The sequence below is a fragment of the Mobula hypostoma genome, chromosome 9, assembly GCF_963921235.1.
Source record: "Mobula hypostoma chromosome 9, sMobHyp1.1, whole genome shotgun sequence".
Taxonomy (NCBI): Eukaryota; Metazoa; Chordata; class Chondrichthyes; order Myliobatiformes; family Myliobatidae; genus Mobula; species Mobula hypostoma.
In genome coordinates, this window is record NC_086105.1 from 32,128,086 (window position 1) to 32,144,660 (window position 16,575).

Genomic DNA, 16,575 nt, shown 5'->3' on the forward strand with positions numbered 1-16,575 from the left:
GTACTCCCTCTATGGCAAAGATGTCTTTCCTCAGATTAGAGGACCAAAACTGCACCCAATACTCCAGGTGTGGTCTCACCAAGGCCTTGTACAACTGCAGTAGTACCTCCCTGCTCCTGTACTCGAATCCTCTCGCTATAAATGCCAGCATACCATTCGCCTTTTTCACCGCCTGCTGTACCTGCATGCCCACTTTCAATGACTGGTGTATAATGACACCCAGGTCTCGTTGCACCTCCCCTTTTCCTAATCGGCCACCATTCAGATAATAATCTGTTTTCCCATTTTTGCCACCAAAGTGGATAACTTCACATTTATCCACATTAAACTGCATCTGCCATGAATTTGCCCACTCAGCTAACCTATCCAAGTCACCCTGCATCCTCCTCACTGCTAACACTGCCACCCAGCTTCGTGTCATCCGCAAACTTGGAGATGCTGCATTTAATTCCCTCATCCAAGTCATTAATATATATTGTAAACAACTGGGGTCCCAGCACTGAGCCTTGCGGTACCCCACTAGTCACCGCCTGCCATTCTGAAAAGGTCCCGTTTATTCCCACTCTTTGCTTCCTGTCTGCTAACCAATTCTCCACCCACACCAATACCTTACCCCCCATACCGTGTGCTTTAAGTTTGCACACTAATCTCCCGTGTGGGACCTTGTCAAAAGCCTTTTGAAAATCCAAATATACCACATCCACTGGTTCTCCCCTATCCACTCTACTAGTTACATCCTCAAAAAATTCTATGAGATTCGTCAGACATGATTTTCCTTTCACAAATCCATGCTGATTTGTCCGATCATTTCACCGCTTTCCAAATGTGCTGTTATCACATCCTTGATAACTGACTCCAGCAGTTTCCCCACCACCGACGTTAGGCTAACCGGTCTATAATTCCCCGGTTTCTCTCTCTCTCCTTTTTTAAAAAGTGGGGTTACATTAGCCACCCTCCAATCCTCAGGAACTAGTCCAGAATCTAACGAGTTTTGAAAAATTATCACTAATGCATCCACTATTTCTTGGGCTACTTCTTTAAGCACTCTGGGATGCAGACCATCTGGCCCTGGGGATTTATCTGCCTTCAATCCCTTCAATTTACCTAACACCACTTCCCTACTAACATGTATTTCGCTCAGTTCCTCCATCTCACTGGACCCTCTGTCCCTTACTATTTCTGGAAGATTATTTATGTCCTCCTTAGTGAAGACAGAACCAAAGTAATTATTCAATTGGTCTGCCATGTCCTTGCTCCCCATAATCAATTCACCTGTTTCTGTCTGCAGGGGACCTACATTTGTCTTTACCAGTCTTTTCCTTTTTACATATCTATAAAAGCTTTTACAGTCTGTTTTTATTTTCCCTGCCAGTTTTCTCTCATAATCTTTTTTCCCCTTCCTAATTAAGCCCTTTGTCCTCCTCTGCTGAACTCTGAATTTCTCCCAGTCCTCAGGTGAGCCACTTTCTCTGGCTAATTTGTATGCTTCTTCTTTGGAATTGATACTATCCCTAATTTCTCTTGTCAGCCACGGGTGCACTACCTTCCTTGATTTATTCTTTTGCCAAACTGGGATGAACAATTGTTGTAGTTCATCCATGCAACCTTTGTGCATTATCCCCTTATTAATCAGATTTGTCAGGGAATTGTAGGGGCACTGTGACTCAAAGGGCCAGAAAGGCCTGTTCCATGCTGTATCACTAAATAAAATAAAGGTTACATCATCAATACAGATTGACTGGCATTGTGATTAAAAGGCCATGATCATAAAACCATAAGACATAGGAGCAGAAGTAGGTCATCTGGCCCATCGAGTATGCTCCGCCATTCAATCATGGCTGATCCTTTTTTTTCTCCTCTGCGACCCCAGTTCCTGGCTTTCTCCCTGTAACCTTTGATGTCATGTCCATTCAAGAACCTAAGAATCTCTGCCTTAATTACACCCAATGACCTGGCCTCCACAGCTGCATGTGGCAACAAATTCCACAAATTCACCACCCTTTGGCTAAAGAAATTTCTTCGCATCTCTATTTTGAAAGGGCACCCTCTTTTCTGAGGCTGTGCCCTCTTATTCTAGACACTACCACCATGGGAAACATCCTTTCCGCGTCTATTCTGTCTAGGCCTTTCAACATTCCAACAGTTTCAATGAGATCCCCCCTCATCCTTCTGAATTCCAGCGAGTACAGACCCAGAGCCATGAGACATTCCTCGTACAATAACCCTTTCATTCCTGGAATCATCCTTGTGAGCCTTCTCTGGACCCTCACCAATGCCAGCACACCTTTTCTAAGATGAGGGGTCCACAACTGTTCACAATACTCAAGGTGAGGCCTCATCAGTGCCTTATGAAGCCTCAGCATCACATCCTTGCTCTAGTATTCTAGACCTCTTGAAAAAAATCCTAACATGGCATTTGCCTTCCTCACCATCAACTCAACCTGCAAGTTAACCTTTAGGGTGTCCTGCACAAGGACTCCCAAGTCCCTTTGCATCTCAGATTCCTAAATTTTCTCCCTGTTTAGAAAATAATCTGCACATTTATTTCTACTACAAGTGCATAACCATGCATTTTCTAACATTGTATTTCATTTGCCACTTTCTTGCCCATCCCTCTAATCTAAGTCCTTCTGCATCCTACCTGTTTCCTCAACACTACCTGCCCCTCCATCAATTTTCCATCTGCTTCAAAGTCATCTATTCTATCATCTAAATCATTTAGATACAGCATATAAAGAAGTGGTCCCAACACCGACCCCTGTGGAACACCACTAGTCACTGGCAGCCAACCAGAGAGGGATCCTTTTATTCCCACTCGCTGCCTCCTTCAGCCAATGCTCTAACCATGTTAGTAACATTCCTGTAATACCATGGGCTCTTAACTTGGTAAGCAGCCCCATGAGTGGCACCTTGTCAAAGGCCTTCTGAAAGTCCAAATATACAACATCCACTGAATCCCCTTTAGCTATCCTACTTGTAATCTCCTCAAAGAATTCCAACAGATTCATCAGGCAAGATTTTCCCTGAAGGAAACCATACTGACTTTGTCCTATCTTGTCCTGTGTCACGAAGTACTCCATCACCTCATCCTTAACAATTAACTCTAACATCTTCCTAACCACTGAAGTCAGGTTAACTAGTCTATAATTTCCTTTCTGCTGCCTTCCTCCTTTCTTAAAGAGTGGAGTAACATTTGCAATTTTCCAGTCCTCTGGCACCATGCTAGAGTCCAAAGACTTTTGTAAGTTTGTTTCCAATGCTACCATTAATTTCTAACACTACCTCTTTCAGAACCTTCGGGTGCAGTTCATCTGGTCTAGGTGACTTATGTACCTTTAGGTCTTTTACCTTTTTGAGCACCTTCTCTCTTGTAACAATAACTGCACCCACTTCTCTTCCTTCACACACTATATCATCAGGCATACTGCTAGTGTTTTCTACAGTGAAGACTGACACAAAATACTCATCTAGTCATCACTCATCAGCCATCTCCTTGTCCCGTTATTATTTCTCTTGCATCATTTTCTAGCAGTCCTATATCCACTCTCATTTCTTTTATTTTTAACATACTTGAAAAAAACTTTTACTATCCACTTTGATATTATTTGCTAGCCTGCTTTCATATTTCATCTTTTGCCTTCTGATGACTTTTTTTAGTAGCTCTCTGTAGGTTTTTTAAGAACTTCCCAATCCTCTATCTTCCCACTAATTTTTGCTTTGTTGTATGCCCTTTCTTTTGCCTTTACAATAACTTTGACTTCCCTTATCAGCCATGGTTGTACTATCTTACCATTTGAGTATTTCTTCATTTTTGGAATACACATGTCCTGCACCTTCCTAATCTTTCTTAGAAACACATGCCATTGCTGCTCTGCTGACATCCCTGCCAGCAGCTCCTTCCAATTTACTTTAGCCAACTCCTCTCTCATACCACTGTAATTTCCATTACTCCAGTGAAATACTGCTACATCAGACTTTACTTCCTCCCTATCAAATTTCAAGTTGAACTCAATCATACTGTGATCACTGGTTCCTAGGGGTTCTTTTACCTTGAGCTCCCCAATCGCCTCCAGTTCATTACACAACACCCAGTCCAACATAGCTGATCCCCTAGTAGGCAATGACAAACTGCTCTAAAAAGCTATCTCATAGGCATTCAACAAACTCACTCTCGAGATCCATTACCAACCTGATTTTCCCTACCAACCTGCATGTTATAATCTCCCATGACTACCATAACATCGCCCTTTTGACTCTCCTTTTCTATTTCCTGTTGTTACTGTGGTCCACCTCCCAGCCACTGTTGGGAGGCCTGTATATGACACCCAATGTCCTTTTACCCTTGCAGTTTCTTAACTCAACCCACAAGGATTCAGTATCCTCTGATCCTATGTCACATCTTTCTACTGATTTGATGCCATTCTTTACTAGTAGAGCCGCACCACCTCCTCTGCCTACCTTCCTATTTCTCCGGTATAATGTGTAATCTTGGACATTCAGCTCCCAACTACTATCATCAATTCAGTGATGGTCACAACATCATACCTGGCAATCTGTAATACTGCAACAAGATCATCCATCCTATTCTTATACTACGCACTTTTAGATACACCACCTTGAGTATCGTATTTGCTATCCTTTCTGATTCGGCAACCCTAATGATTTGATACTCAGCCTATTGGCTGCAACTGAGTTCCATCACCGGCCTGCCCCTCCTGACAGTCTGACTACATGCTATCTTTACTTTTTTACCATCTGTCCTATCCCGAGTCCCTTCACTCCGGTTCTCACCCCCCTGCCAAATTAGTTTAAACCCTCCCCAACAGCTCTAACAAACCTGCCCATGAGAATATTGGTTCCCTTTGGGTTCAGGTGCAACCCGTCACTGTGAACAGGTCATACCTCCCCCAGAAGAGATCCCAATGTTCCAAGAACCTGAAATCCTGCCCCCTGAACCAGCTTCTCAGCCACACATCATCCTGTTTCTACTCTCACTGGCACGTGGCACAGGCAGCAATCCAGAAATTACTACCCAGGAGGTTCTGTTACTCAGCTTTTTACCTTGCTCTCCAAATTCTCTTTTCAGGACCTCATTGTTTTTCCTTCCTATGTCATTGGCATCAATATGTACCAAGACATCTGGCTGCTCCCCCTTCCTCTCCAAAATGTCCCTCCCAATCTCTAAAGGAATTTTTTGATAGAGAGGAAAATAGTTGAAATGTGCATCTGCATCTTGTGCATGTGAAATCTTTCCAAAGTAATAAGCACACAAGTGGTTAAAAACAAATTTTGGTATTTTCATTATGCAAATAAAGCTTTATTCAGGTTAAATAATAATAATAATCATGGGCAATTGGAATTCCTTTTCAAGTTTCTTTACATTAAAACACAAAATGGACAGGTCAACATTTATGTAGATACTATACAAAGAAAGTACTTAAAATAGTCAACATGTCAGAAAAAACATGAGAAGAATAAAACAAGAATTAACATTCATTTTATCAGTGTCTGAATCCTTAGAATTTAATGTGTTCAGATGAGAGCACTGGAGAACATGGCAACTGAACAAAACAAGGCTTTACAATTTCTTCCCTAGCCCACAGCCACCATGTGCTCCCAGGCCTGCTGCATTCCCACTGCTCCTTCCTGAATTTCTACAACCTTTTTCCTCTTAACCCATTATTCCAGTCTCTCAAATCAATAGCTCACAAAGCTCCTATCATTCCCTACCTCCCTCCCTGCAAACAAGAGCAAGGTTCCATGCAGCGACCTATCCACCTAATATCAAACAGACTGTTGGCTATGAATGGTAAATTATTCCAAGAATGACAATTGGTCCTGCTATCAAGTTTACTAGAATTACAGATGTAATCCATATTCTGGCTATTGAATTGTTAATTCTTACATATGCATACCAGGCATGCTGATTCTATTCTTCTCTTTCATTTAATTCTTCATGAGAAGGGATTATATAGTATGATATGGATTTCTGGCATTGTAGTTATTACTCAGCAAATATTCAGAGGCCTGTAGCACAACATATGAATGAATTTGAAACTCAACATTAAATGTGAGGAATCAAAAGTCTATAATAAATCTCTAGGATCAGAAATGGAACCATAAAACAACTGGATTTTTTTTTAGAGAAAGAAACACGCAAGTCTTACTCTGGTCTAATTACAACCCAGACTCCAAAGCCCACCAATGTGCTTAACTCTAAACTGCTGTGCAAGCTCTTAAGTGATGATGCAAATTAAGTACAGACAATAATATTTCTGCATTATTTCCATTGGAGTAAGAAAACAACATCCTGAGAAGTTTAACATTTAATCAGGGATAGGGACTGATAAAAATTACAGTACTAAAAAATAACAGCAGTGGCAAATCACCAGAATTTTGTTTTTTCATTCAAATATTTAAAGTAGGTTATAACCTTATTTAACTATTCAACTGAGCAATTTTTCCTTTACATCATAAAATTTCACGTCATGTGGCTACTTAATTGTGAGTGCAATCAATGTTAGTTTCATTGGTAGTTTTAAACTCTTGGAGAACATGATGAAAATTCTGGCCTGTATTCTTCGGCCACAGATCAGTCACAACCTCAGTGAATTGTGTAAAAGGCTGGAGGAGCTAAATGGCTGGCCTTCCCATTAGATGTAACATGACCTGCTGTTTGCATTTTCTGTTAATATCGTATCTGAATTAGATTCATAGTATATTGCCTTTTGTTCTGAGTTCAGTGTGGACCTTCCAACAGAAAAGACAAGCTCGGGTACTAATGGAATCAGGAAAGTTGATGACAAGCTGAGTAATCAGGAATATCTATAACGTCAAATACCTTTTTTAAAAAAAATCCAATGAATTTTGAGAGTAAATAACTGAAATAATGGGCGATAAACAGGAGCTTGAGATAAATGAGATGATACAACAGGAGAAAAAACTGAAATTCACTTTAGCTTGTCTGAATCTTGCCTGATATACAAAGCATTTCTAATGATTACAATTCAGTGTGGCAATAGCCATTTCCACATTTACTAACAGAAATATGTGCAACCCAGCACCTGCATTTAAAATGCAAGAAAATCAATGGGCAAGCCTTGTGGATCAGCAATGGATCATAATAAAGTTAAAAAGTCAATGTTTTATCAAATACATTTCTCTGTACACTCTCTTCCAGCCTATTTATTGCCCACATATCTCTTGCAGAATTTCTATTAATTTGCAACAGATGTACACACTAGTTTGTCTGTCTGTGTCAGTATGATGAGTCCATCTCTTGCGAAGGCATTGAATCTATGTTAATGATTATAAGGTGGGTGGGCAGCACTATTCAACCCTATATACTGTCTGTATCCTCTCTTCTGCAATTTCCCCGACTGCAGTTCTGTTTCCTCCTGCAGCTGCCCTCAGGTTTCCATAGACAGAGGTCCTTTAGGCAGCTGCAATCTAACTCGTAACTCAAGGCACTCCATTTTCTAAGCAGGTTATTTGTCAATTTCCCGATACATTGCAAGGTACTAATACTACACACAGCACTTGTTCAGCATACCAAAAAGGCTAAGCTCCAATTTCTGGGCAAAAATACATAACCTTTGAAATTATACACTTTAATAAGCTCCATTTTCATTTTAATATTGTTGTGAAAACTTAGAGCTCTCAATATTAGAACAAATTCAAGTCCTAATTATATTTCTCTTTCCACCTCTCGATGTTTTAAAGGTGCCTTTTATTAGAATAACTAAAAGATAACTCAGGAAACATTGTCCAAGTTTTACATAGAATGGTAAGGTGGAACACTTTTGCAGTTGCTTTTTTTAAAATATAAGGTAATGGGACAAAGAGTACACGAATTAGCATCTTATTTCCATAAAGTACATGGTATGATGCAAATACAGTTATTTGTAACCACAGTTAGTGGAATTTGGAATTTAGGCCTCAGCATCACTACAGAATTTGGGCTGACTTATTTTCAGGAAGAAGCACAAGTTCACTCAAGGGTATAATCTTCTTTTGACCATGTCAGTGGTAATATCAATGAAACAACAGGAAGACACACTCATTTTCATTATTGCTTTGCTTCATATTCATAATTGCCATGACAACTAAGGTTTTCAACAAAGGCAAAAATACTAGAACACAAGTATCATAATTATTACTCTTATTATTCTCCTTCCATAATCTGAAAACATTTAAGGTTTAAGTAGTGCGAGGACTTGCATGCACTCATGCAATTTTTAAAACCAAAGAAGCCAGGTCTGAATCAACTCATGCAGATCACAATCAACAGCAATCTACAATGTAATCACAAGACTAAGACATAGCCAGTTTTTATTTATATCTAGTTGAAAAGTTACTTCTGTTAGCTTAGATCCTGTATGGAGGAGCTCTAATTTTAAGAATATTCCTTTGATCTTAATTCACCAGTTAGAAGAAATGTTTTACTAGATTAACATATCAAAGTTCATCAGAAGTTTTTCCCAGTAATTTCAGTAGGAACCAGCTATTTAATTTGTTGACCTAAACTCATTTTCAGTTTATAATGCGAATATTGTCATGAACTTAAACTTCAAATGCAATCAAATTTATTCTTTAGTAACAGTTGCAACAATAATGCTAAAAATGACTGAAATGTAACAAAACTAGTTAAATTTGAATAATCCTTAATATTTAGAAATTTAAATACAATCAATCAAATAGCAGTTATCAATTTTTATTTAACAAATCAGAATATTTCATTATATAGAATTTTTGGTTTTCATATTGTATAGTCTTATCTAGAATTGCAAGTTCTAATCAACTGGTATCCTCTGCTTGTGGTATTTTGTCTAATTCCTTTGTATATTCAGGAACTACAATCTAAATCTTTAAAACTTAAAGGTTTATGGATATTTAATTAAATGTGCAGTTAAGCCAGCTAAGTGTTATCATACTTAGTTATTCAATGAGTTGATAAATATGATAACCAAGGTACTCAATTAAATGTTCATGTTAAAACAGATTTATTAATTAGTCAACAATCTGCTGGAGCAACTCAGTGGGTCGATCAGCATCTGTGGGAGAAAGGAATAGAAAGGTCAAAACCCTGCATCAGCGCAGGTGTTTTACTACAGTTTCATTGGTGCTAATGATGAATCCATAAAATTATTGGGCAATTTAAGCAAAGTAATAGAAAATTTAAAAGGATTTCTATCTATTGCAACTTTTTGATCACATCTCAATACAGATCAATAGAGTTTAGGATAATACTAATTATTTGGTCATCTGGGAATATCTCCAATAGGAGTCCTCAGAAAGCAATTGATCAACTTTCTTTATATGAACATAACACTGCGTCAGGCAGATTTTCTCTCTTAATCCTAAATCTAATTACTGAAATTTGTCTGAAAATAACTTGCTATTAGCTGACAGGTATATAAATTTATTAGCATTTTCTGTTTGGAATACTTGCCTTCAAAAAAAGGATTGAAAGAAATACAAGGACAGGCCTGTTTTAATCATACCATGAATTATCAAGAGGAAAGAAACAGCAAGTAGGACTAATAACGTTTTCCATCAATAGAAATTCCCATGAACACAAAAAGAAAACAGAAGGAATGAGACTAGGCAGACAAAGTTGTGAAGCTATTATAACTAGGAGAGCTCTCTGAAAGTCAGACAAAATTGAAGAATGTCTAGAAGTGAGGGAAAAGAGAAAAACAGTCATGCTCCTGACTGTGTACTGATGCTGGTATTACACTTCATAGTGGAATTAGCTGCAGGCTCATTTTTTAGAAGTTGTTAACTCGGGATCTTCATGTACCTTTTGAACTTATGGATTACAGCCAATAAGGCGCTGCTAGTTATTCTTCTTTCTTCTTAGGATCTAACAATGCCTACAGAATTAAAATATTGGAACATCTAAAATGCATTAGTCAAAATTTCATATCTCACTGGCATATTGGGTCTGTAGTTACTCCTGTGGCAAAGAAAATTTGACTGTTTTCATCCAGAACATTGGGTGTGATAATGTTTTCAAACAACCTTTTTAAAAAAGCCAAATTGTCAGCCACCTCAGGAATTAACTCCTAGAGTTTCATGATGAACTTGATGCTGAGATGCTAACAGTTCTGGAAAAATGGCAAACAGGCAGACTAAACAGCACATCAAATACAACGTGACATCTAGTGGAAACAGAGTATGATAGAAATTTGGCAAGTGTGAATGGCAGGAACTTCATACATGGGAGGAAGGCATGCAGCTATTACTTTTCACTGTGTATCATATGCATTCTATAAACAACATTTAATGACATCAAGCACTAAGAATAGGATTTGTCAGCTGTTGATAGAGACACTGCAGATAAATAATTTGTTAACATGAAGATTTGTAGTGTTGATACAATGCACTGCAACTAAGGATGTTGAACTTCGAAGATTCTATCTGACCTGCTGATTCCTATGCCTTCCTTTATCTCCCCCGGTCTGTCATTTTGAGATACACTTGCACTGAGTAAACTGCTACTGGTTTATTCAGTAAAACAAGTTTACTAAATAAGGTAAAGTTATTCAATATAGATAATGATGGTTAAAGAATCAAATCAACATAAATAATCTCTTGTCTTCTGCTCCACTTTGCCTCTTTCCTGTTGTTGGTGGTCAATGTTTATGGCTGTTCTTTAATGTTCCTTTTTTGAATTAATTACAAAGCATTTAGAATTGCCCAAAAACTGCTGTGATGGGAATAATTTCTGATCTGTTGAAGAATCATAGCATATTTATAGTATACAGAAATCCCACAGCCTTTGTCAAAGCTGGAGACCAACTACAGCCTCAGCCTAAATCACCATCAGGCTTGCTCACCACAGCATCTGACGGGCAACTGAAAGTCGATTTTAGCAAGCAATTAAAGTTCCCTGACTTTATCACATCAGCATTGTGTCAACCTCAATGCAGGTGGTCATGATGGAACTGACAGCGTCTTGGGAAGACTGGATTGAGGAGGTGTTTGAGCACAAGAAAGCCAGATACCCGGAGGTGGTAGAGCAGTGCCAGAGACAGGTGTGGAAGTCACAATGCAAGCCTATAGAGGTGAAGTGTAGAGGATTTGCTGGCTGCTCACCCTATAGAACCTACTCTCTTCTCCATGGCATTACAGGGGCCGCAAAGAAAAGAACCATCAGGACTGTCACAGAGGCTGCTGAGCAGGCCTTCAGGTAGCTACGGATCAGGAGGTGTGCCCCATAGACCAATGCTGCTGGGACATAAGGTGGGGCCTGATTAACCCTGGCTGGGTCTCATAGGTGAGGGTGTCTGATGTTGAAAGACTTGAAACACCCAATGACCCCAAATTACAATACTGATGATGTGTCCCAGCACATCCTAAGATGTATCTCAGCATCATGATAATAAAATAGTTCCATGTACAGTATCTCATTGTCGATGTGTTAACAGATGTACAATATGTCCATTTTGATTTTACTCAGGTATACATTGTAGTCTCTTAAAAAAGTTCACATTTTCTGATGAGAAAAATAATGCAATAGGTGAATTTATTTTGACTTTAGCTTAACAATGCTTAAACTGCTATTTTTTTTGTTTGTCAATTACAAGGTACGTGTTCTAATATAATTTCCCAACAACGAATTATGTGTCCTGTTGTTGCATCTTAATTCTGTGCACTGCTTGTTGACCCCACAAACCTGCATGCCTTTTGGTCACTTTTCCATCCAATCCTTGCCACTGGGTGAAGTTTTATGAATGAGGTACAGGAGAACTGAGAGGTTGTGGATACTTCTTACACCTGACTAGAAATGTGCATGACTCCTAGTTTAGAGAAGGATTTCAGATAGCCAATCCCCATATATAACTTCAAACTGTTGTGTCTAGTTATATTCATGTCTGCGGTAGAACCCACCAGAAAATTTGTATTTTGATGTCCCATGCCAATGTATCCTGAATAAAATGTGGTCTACAAACATACTGACAATTTATATCACTACTACCTCCACCACATTTCACCACTCTTGAAATTAATGTCAGTATCTATTCACCTCTAAAGAATAAATTTATCTTTAAAGTGGTACATTTAAGATTAAAGGCTCAACATAATTGACTTGTCAACAAAAACATGAAAGGCTCTGCAGTGAATTAAAATTCATTAAAATTCCATTGTTCAATTCAGTAGCATCATAAAAAGGAAACAAAAAATCAGAATTCATTGTGACTGATTACCAATTTGCACATCTGTTATGAGACTGAATGTAAATACAGTTCAGTAATGTTATTTGTCCTTTGCAATGCAAAGCAAAAAATATGAAAGTCAGTATCGTGGAATGTCCATTCAGTTTTAACAGTGTAAATAAATTCCGAACTCAAACACACATAGAACTATATGTTTAATGATGCTACCACATTTGCTAGTATAGGGACAAAACGTTAATTCTCATTTTGCTGGAATGGTCTTGCTTTCACCAATAGATGGCATTGAAGTGGTGGTGGTTGTGGCAGGAAGGGAGGAGTTTTGGCATGCTCCAATGACAACTCAAGCATGAAACGTTAACTCCACATTAACTCTTTGTAGATGCTAACTGACCAGACCCTGCTGTGTTGTTTCTTTCACCATGGAGTTTCATTTTGAGGTATATTTTTACTGGCAGTCACTAAGTGTGCACAATGGCTGTCAAATCAATTATTTGTCCAACCACAATCTACACAACTCTGGATTTCATCAACCTCATCAGATGATGCACAGGTTTGGTATGCAAACTGCTTCTGAATTGAGCTTTCAACTCACCACCTGACTCACTTCCACAGCCATCACTCCACCTATCAGACAATGTTTACGTCACACTCCTAAACTTAACTCCACTATTTTCCCAGTATTCTCCAAGGCTCCTCAGATCATTCCTTTAAAACCTTGAAAATCTGTTGCAGTGTCTTACTAGTTTTAACAAAGTTTCACTGTCTCAATATCCTCAAATAATCAGTATAGGATCTCCATCCTTCTTTTAAAACCCTCTAAAGCCTCACTGTACCTCCTATCTCCATTTGCATACCCTGTCATTCTAATTAATAGGAGAAACCAAAATCTTCTAATTTCACTGTTAGGTACATTCTTCCTATAACTATTTTCTATCTTACTTCCTATTTTCTGATAAAATTCAGTATCAAAGGTTACTGCAGAAGATCAAAACTTATGGCATAATAGGTAAAATGTTGGCATGGATAGAAGATAGAGTGCAACAGAGAATGAGTGTAAATTAGTCCTTTTCTGGTACCAGGATGTCATTAAAGTTGTCGGTGGTGGAGCCTCAACTGATTACAATTGATGAAAATCACGGGGATGAAGAAACTGAAGGGATGGCTGTTAAACTTGCTGATAACATAAAATAATTGTAAATATTATGAAACAGACATAAGAAGGGAAAGGGCTACAGATGGGTTAAGTGGACAAACTGCTGAAAATTAGATGTCGGAACACGTATAACTGTCTAGTTTGATTGGAAAATTAAAGAATCTAAATGGTGAGAGATTAGAGAACTTTTGGTCTGCAGAGAAATATGAGTGTTCTGGTGTGCATGAGCAAAAGTCTGGTATGTGGATACTGGGAAGTTTTAAAAAGTATGACTTATTGCTGTGGAAATTGAGATCACATCTGGAGTACTGTACTGGTGCCCCCTTTTAAAGGGAAGATATCAATGTGTTGATTGCAGCTCAGAGAAGGTGATCCTGACTTAACTAGAATGGCTGGGTTACCTTTTGAGGAAACATTGAATAGACTAAGGCTGTATCTGCTGGACTTTAGATGAGTGGGAGGAGACAACCGAAATATTTAAAATCCTGAGATGCCCCAAATGGATGGATGCAGAGGGAATGTTTCTCTTTATGTGAGAATCTAGAACTGGGTAGTCACCGTTTAAAAATCAAGGGCTGTACTTTTAAGACTCAGGTGAGATTTTTTTCCCTCATTACTACAAGACTTAGAGACTCTTTACCTCAGAGGATGATGAAACAAAGGCTTTTAATATTTTCAGGACAGACATAGATTCTTTTTAAATCTAGAGGCGTGGGTAGGTAGACTGAATTGCAGAGTTGGGGTTGCAATCAGACCTATAATGCTACTAAATGGATTCAGGTGTTATTCCTGTTATACTTCACGTGTTCATATGATCAGATGACTCCAAGTTCTCCTGTTTGATATTTTCATTCTCTACTATCTACAGGAATTTTTCAGGGTGCTGTACAAAAAAAAACATCTCTATAAATGGATTGAAGTATCAAACAGGTGTTAAAAATAGTTTAGTTCACAAGACTTTTTATCAAGTATTTGGTAGTGCTACTAAATTTTAAAAGTCAAAACCTATGTGTTAAAAAGCTAATTAGTTTTGTAAAAGCCAACTTACTGGAAATTCAAAATATTGGAGTCAAGGGATGGGTTTAATTTTTAAAATTTCACCCTCAAACTAGTGTACAAAAAAGATTTTTAAAAAAGAAACCCATTGTCTATAGATTCTACAAAAACATTTGAGAAGAAGTTTTCTAAGGCACCATCATTTAATAAGTTACTGAATTAAATGACACAAATGCAATACTTAAAACCGTCATTTCACACCAGCTGAACAAATAATGACTTTTTTTAAAAAGCCTACCAGCCATTTAGTTGATTATAATACACGGTATTCCAATACAGCTACTTACCTAAAATTGTAGAGTTTTAGCATTCCATTCAGCTAGATGGTTGGCCAGAATAGTATTAAAAATGTCCTCATAATCTAAATCATAAGTCTACCTTGTTATTACTGCACACAATTTCTGGTTTAATCCTAGCAGTGAAGAATACTTGGAAGGATTCACTGAACAAAATTGCACTAGAAAACATTCACCAGTTCCAAATTATTTGTTCATGTGAATTTTTAATACATGTTAAGAGTTCTGCAGTCTTTGCTGTAAAGGAGGATTCCATGCTGCATATTAAAGCAGATTTTCAAACTCTCCAGTTATCAAAGAGATATGCAGAACAGTGTACTAACAACTGAAAGCAAACGAAACATTGGAATACATTCTCTTCAACATCTAACATTAACTCTTCCAAAGGTTAGGAGCAAATGAACATATTAAAAATCATGGAGTCCTGTATTCTGCAGCCACATTAAAATCCACAATTTTCACAATACAGACTGCCTAAGTTTAACGTTACATTATTTCAATTGATATATATCAATTATGATACATCACATTAAAGTAACAGGCAACAAGTGCAGTAGTACTTAACTAAAACGCATCCCAGTGTTTCACTGATGTGCTGAATACATGGTGCAGGAAGTTTAGCTAGCACACCAAAGCACATGGTTTTGCACAGCTATAAATGATTAAATATTTCTACACTATAGGGAGGAAATCAAAGTAGATCATTCTTTCTTACAATACCTCATGCATTTAAAAGAATGCCATTTCTATAAAAGAGAAACTGCAACAAAATTAAATATTAAAATAACTAATAGGAAAATATTGAAAGCCTTAATTTTAAAAAATAACATTGAAAACAGACAACTTAGTTGATTTCTCTTTCAAAAATGGAAAACTGGGCAAGGGAAATCACTTAATAGAAAGGTTGCATAACAATTAAAGTGGATATTCAGCAGTCACACAAGGCAAGTTATTAAAATCAATTTTTACAATCTGTATGTTTGAAAACAAAACTTGCCATTGTCATGGACTAATAGATAATATTTAAATCCAATATCACAGTTACCAGGAAGCTTTAGCTGAACTTCAGAGGATGCCAGCCTGCTAAAATGCCTATTCGTTCACTGTTAAAAACTTGATTCTTCTCAAAGCAAAGCAGTAGCTGAAGAAATGACGCCTACTATAATGAATTTGTACATTCTCTACACCAATATATTTTATTTTAGGTTGATGTAACTGTGTATTTAAATTGAAAAGAGATTGCATTTTGCATTGGTACATTCTACATCACTGAATAACTTCAACATAATTGGCAGGGTACAAGCCAACTTGACCACTTTCTAGTCGCCCTTTGCACCAACCCTGCTCGTCTTCATCTTCTACTTTTGTTAATTCATCACCTGTTACAGAAAGAACACCAAGTTAGTTGCGATAAACATAACAAATGCCTAACTTTAGCAGGAAATATGCATTTCCACAAAAGGTTTATCTTAAACAATTTATACTTTAATTATAATCTAATATTTTTAATACAGATACTTTAGGTAGATGATACATACATCATTTATATACCCAAAATGGTTTGTCAAATAAGATTTTATTTTAAGTCCTGAAAACACTTCATTATTAGAGCACTTCTGACCAAACATTTATTTTCCTCCAGAATCCCAACACTTCTGTAAAACCAATTTCCAAGCATATCTGCCTCTTGAACAAGACTGCAACACCTGCAATTTTCCAGTTTTTTTTTTGAACAATTTTCATCATTCAAGACTGGCTGTGATCAGCACTTTCCAAACATCCCAGGTTGCAATCCATCTGGACTGCACAACTTAACCAATATCTAAAACTTCACTGGTTAGGGTGGCAGATAGTGTAGTAGTTACCGTAATGCTTTACACTGCCAGTG

At 37.7% G+C, this 16,575-nt stretch overlaps 1 protein-coding gene across 3 annotated transcripts in view; it reads right to left on the minus strand.

Moving 5' to 3' along the window:
• Positions 1–7,822: 7,822 nt before the first annotated feature.
• Positions 7,823–16,575, minus strand: part of LOC134351621 (protein kinase C and casein kinase substrate in neurons protein 2-like) — a 106,877-nt gene continuing 98,124 nt past the window's right edge. For all 3 annotated transcript variants that reach the window (XM_063058017.1, XM_063058019.1, XM_063058018.1), the window contains one exon: positions 7,823–16,066. In XM_063058017.1, coding sequence (XP_062914087.1) covers positions 15,954–16,066 — 113 coding nt within the window. In that variant the 3' untranslated portion in view covers positions 7,823–15,953. The remainder of the gene's footprint in view (positions 16,067–16,575) is intronic.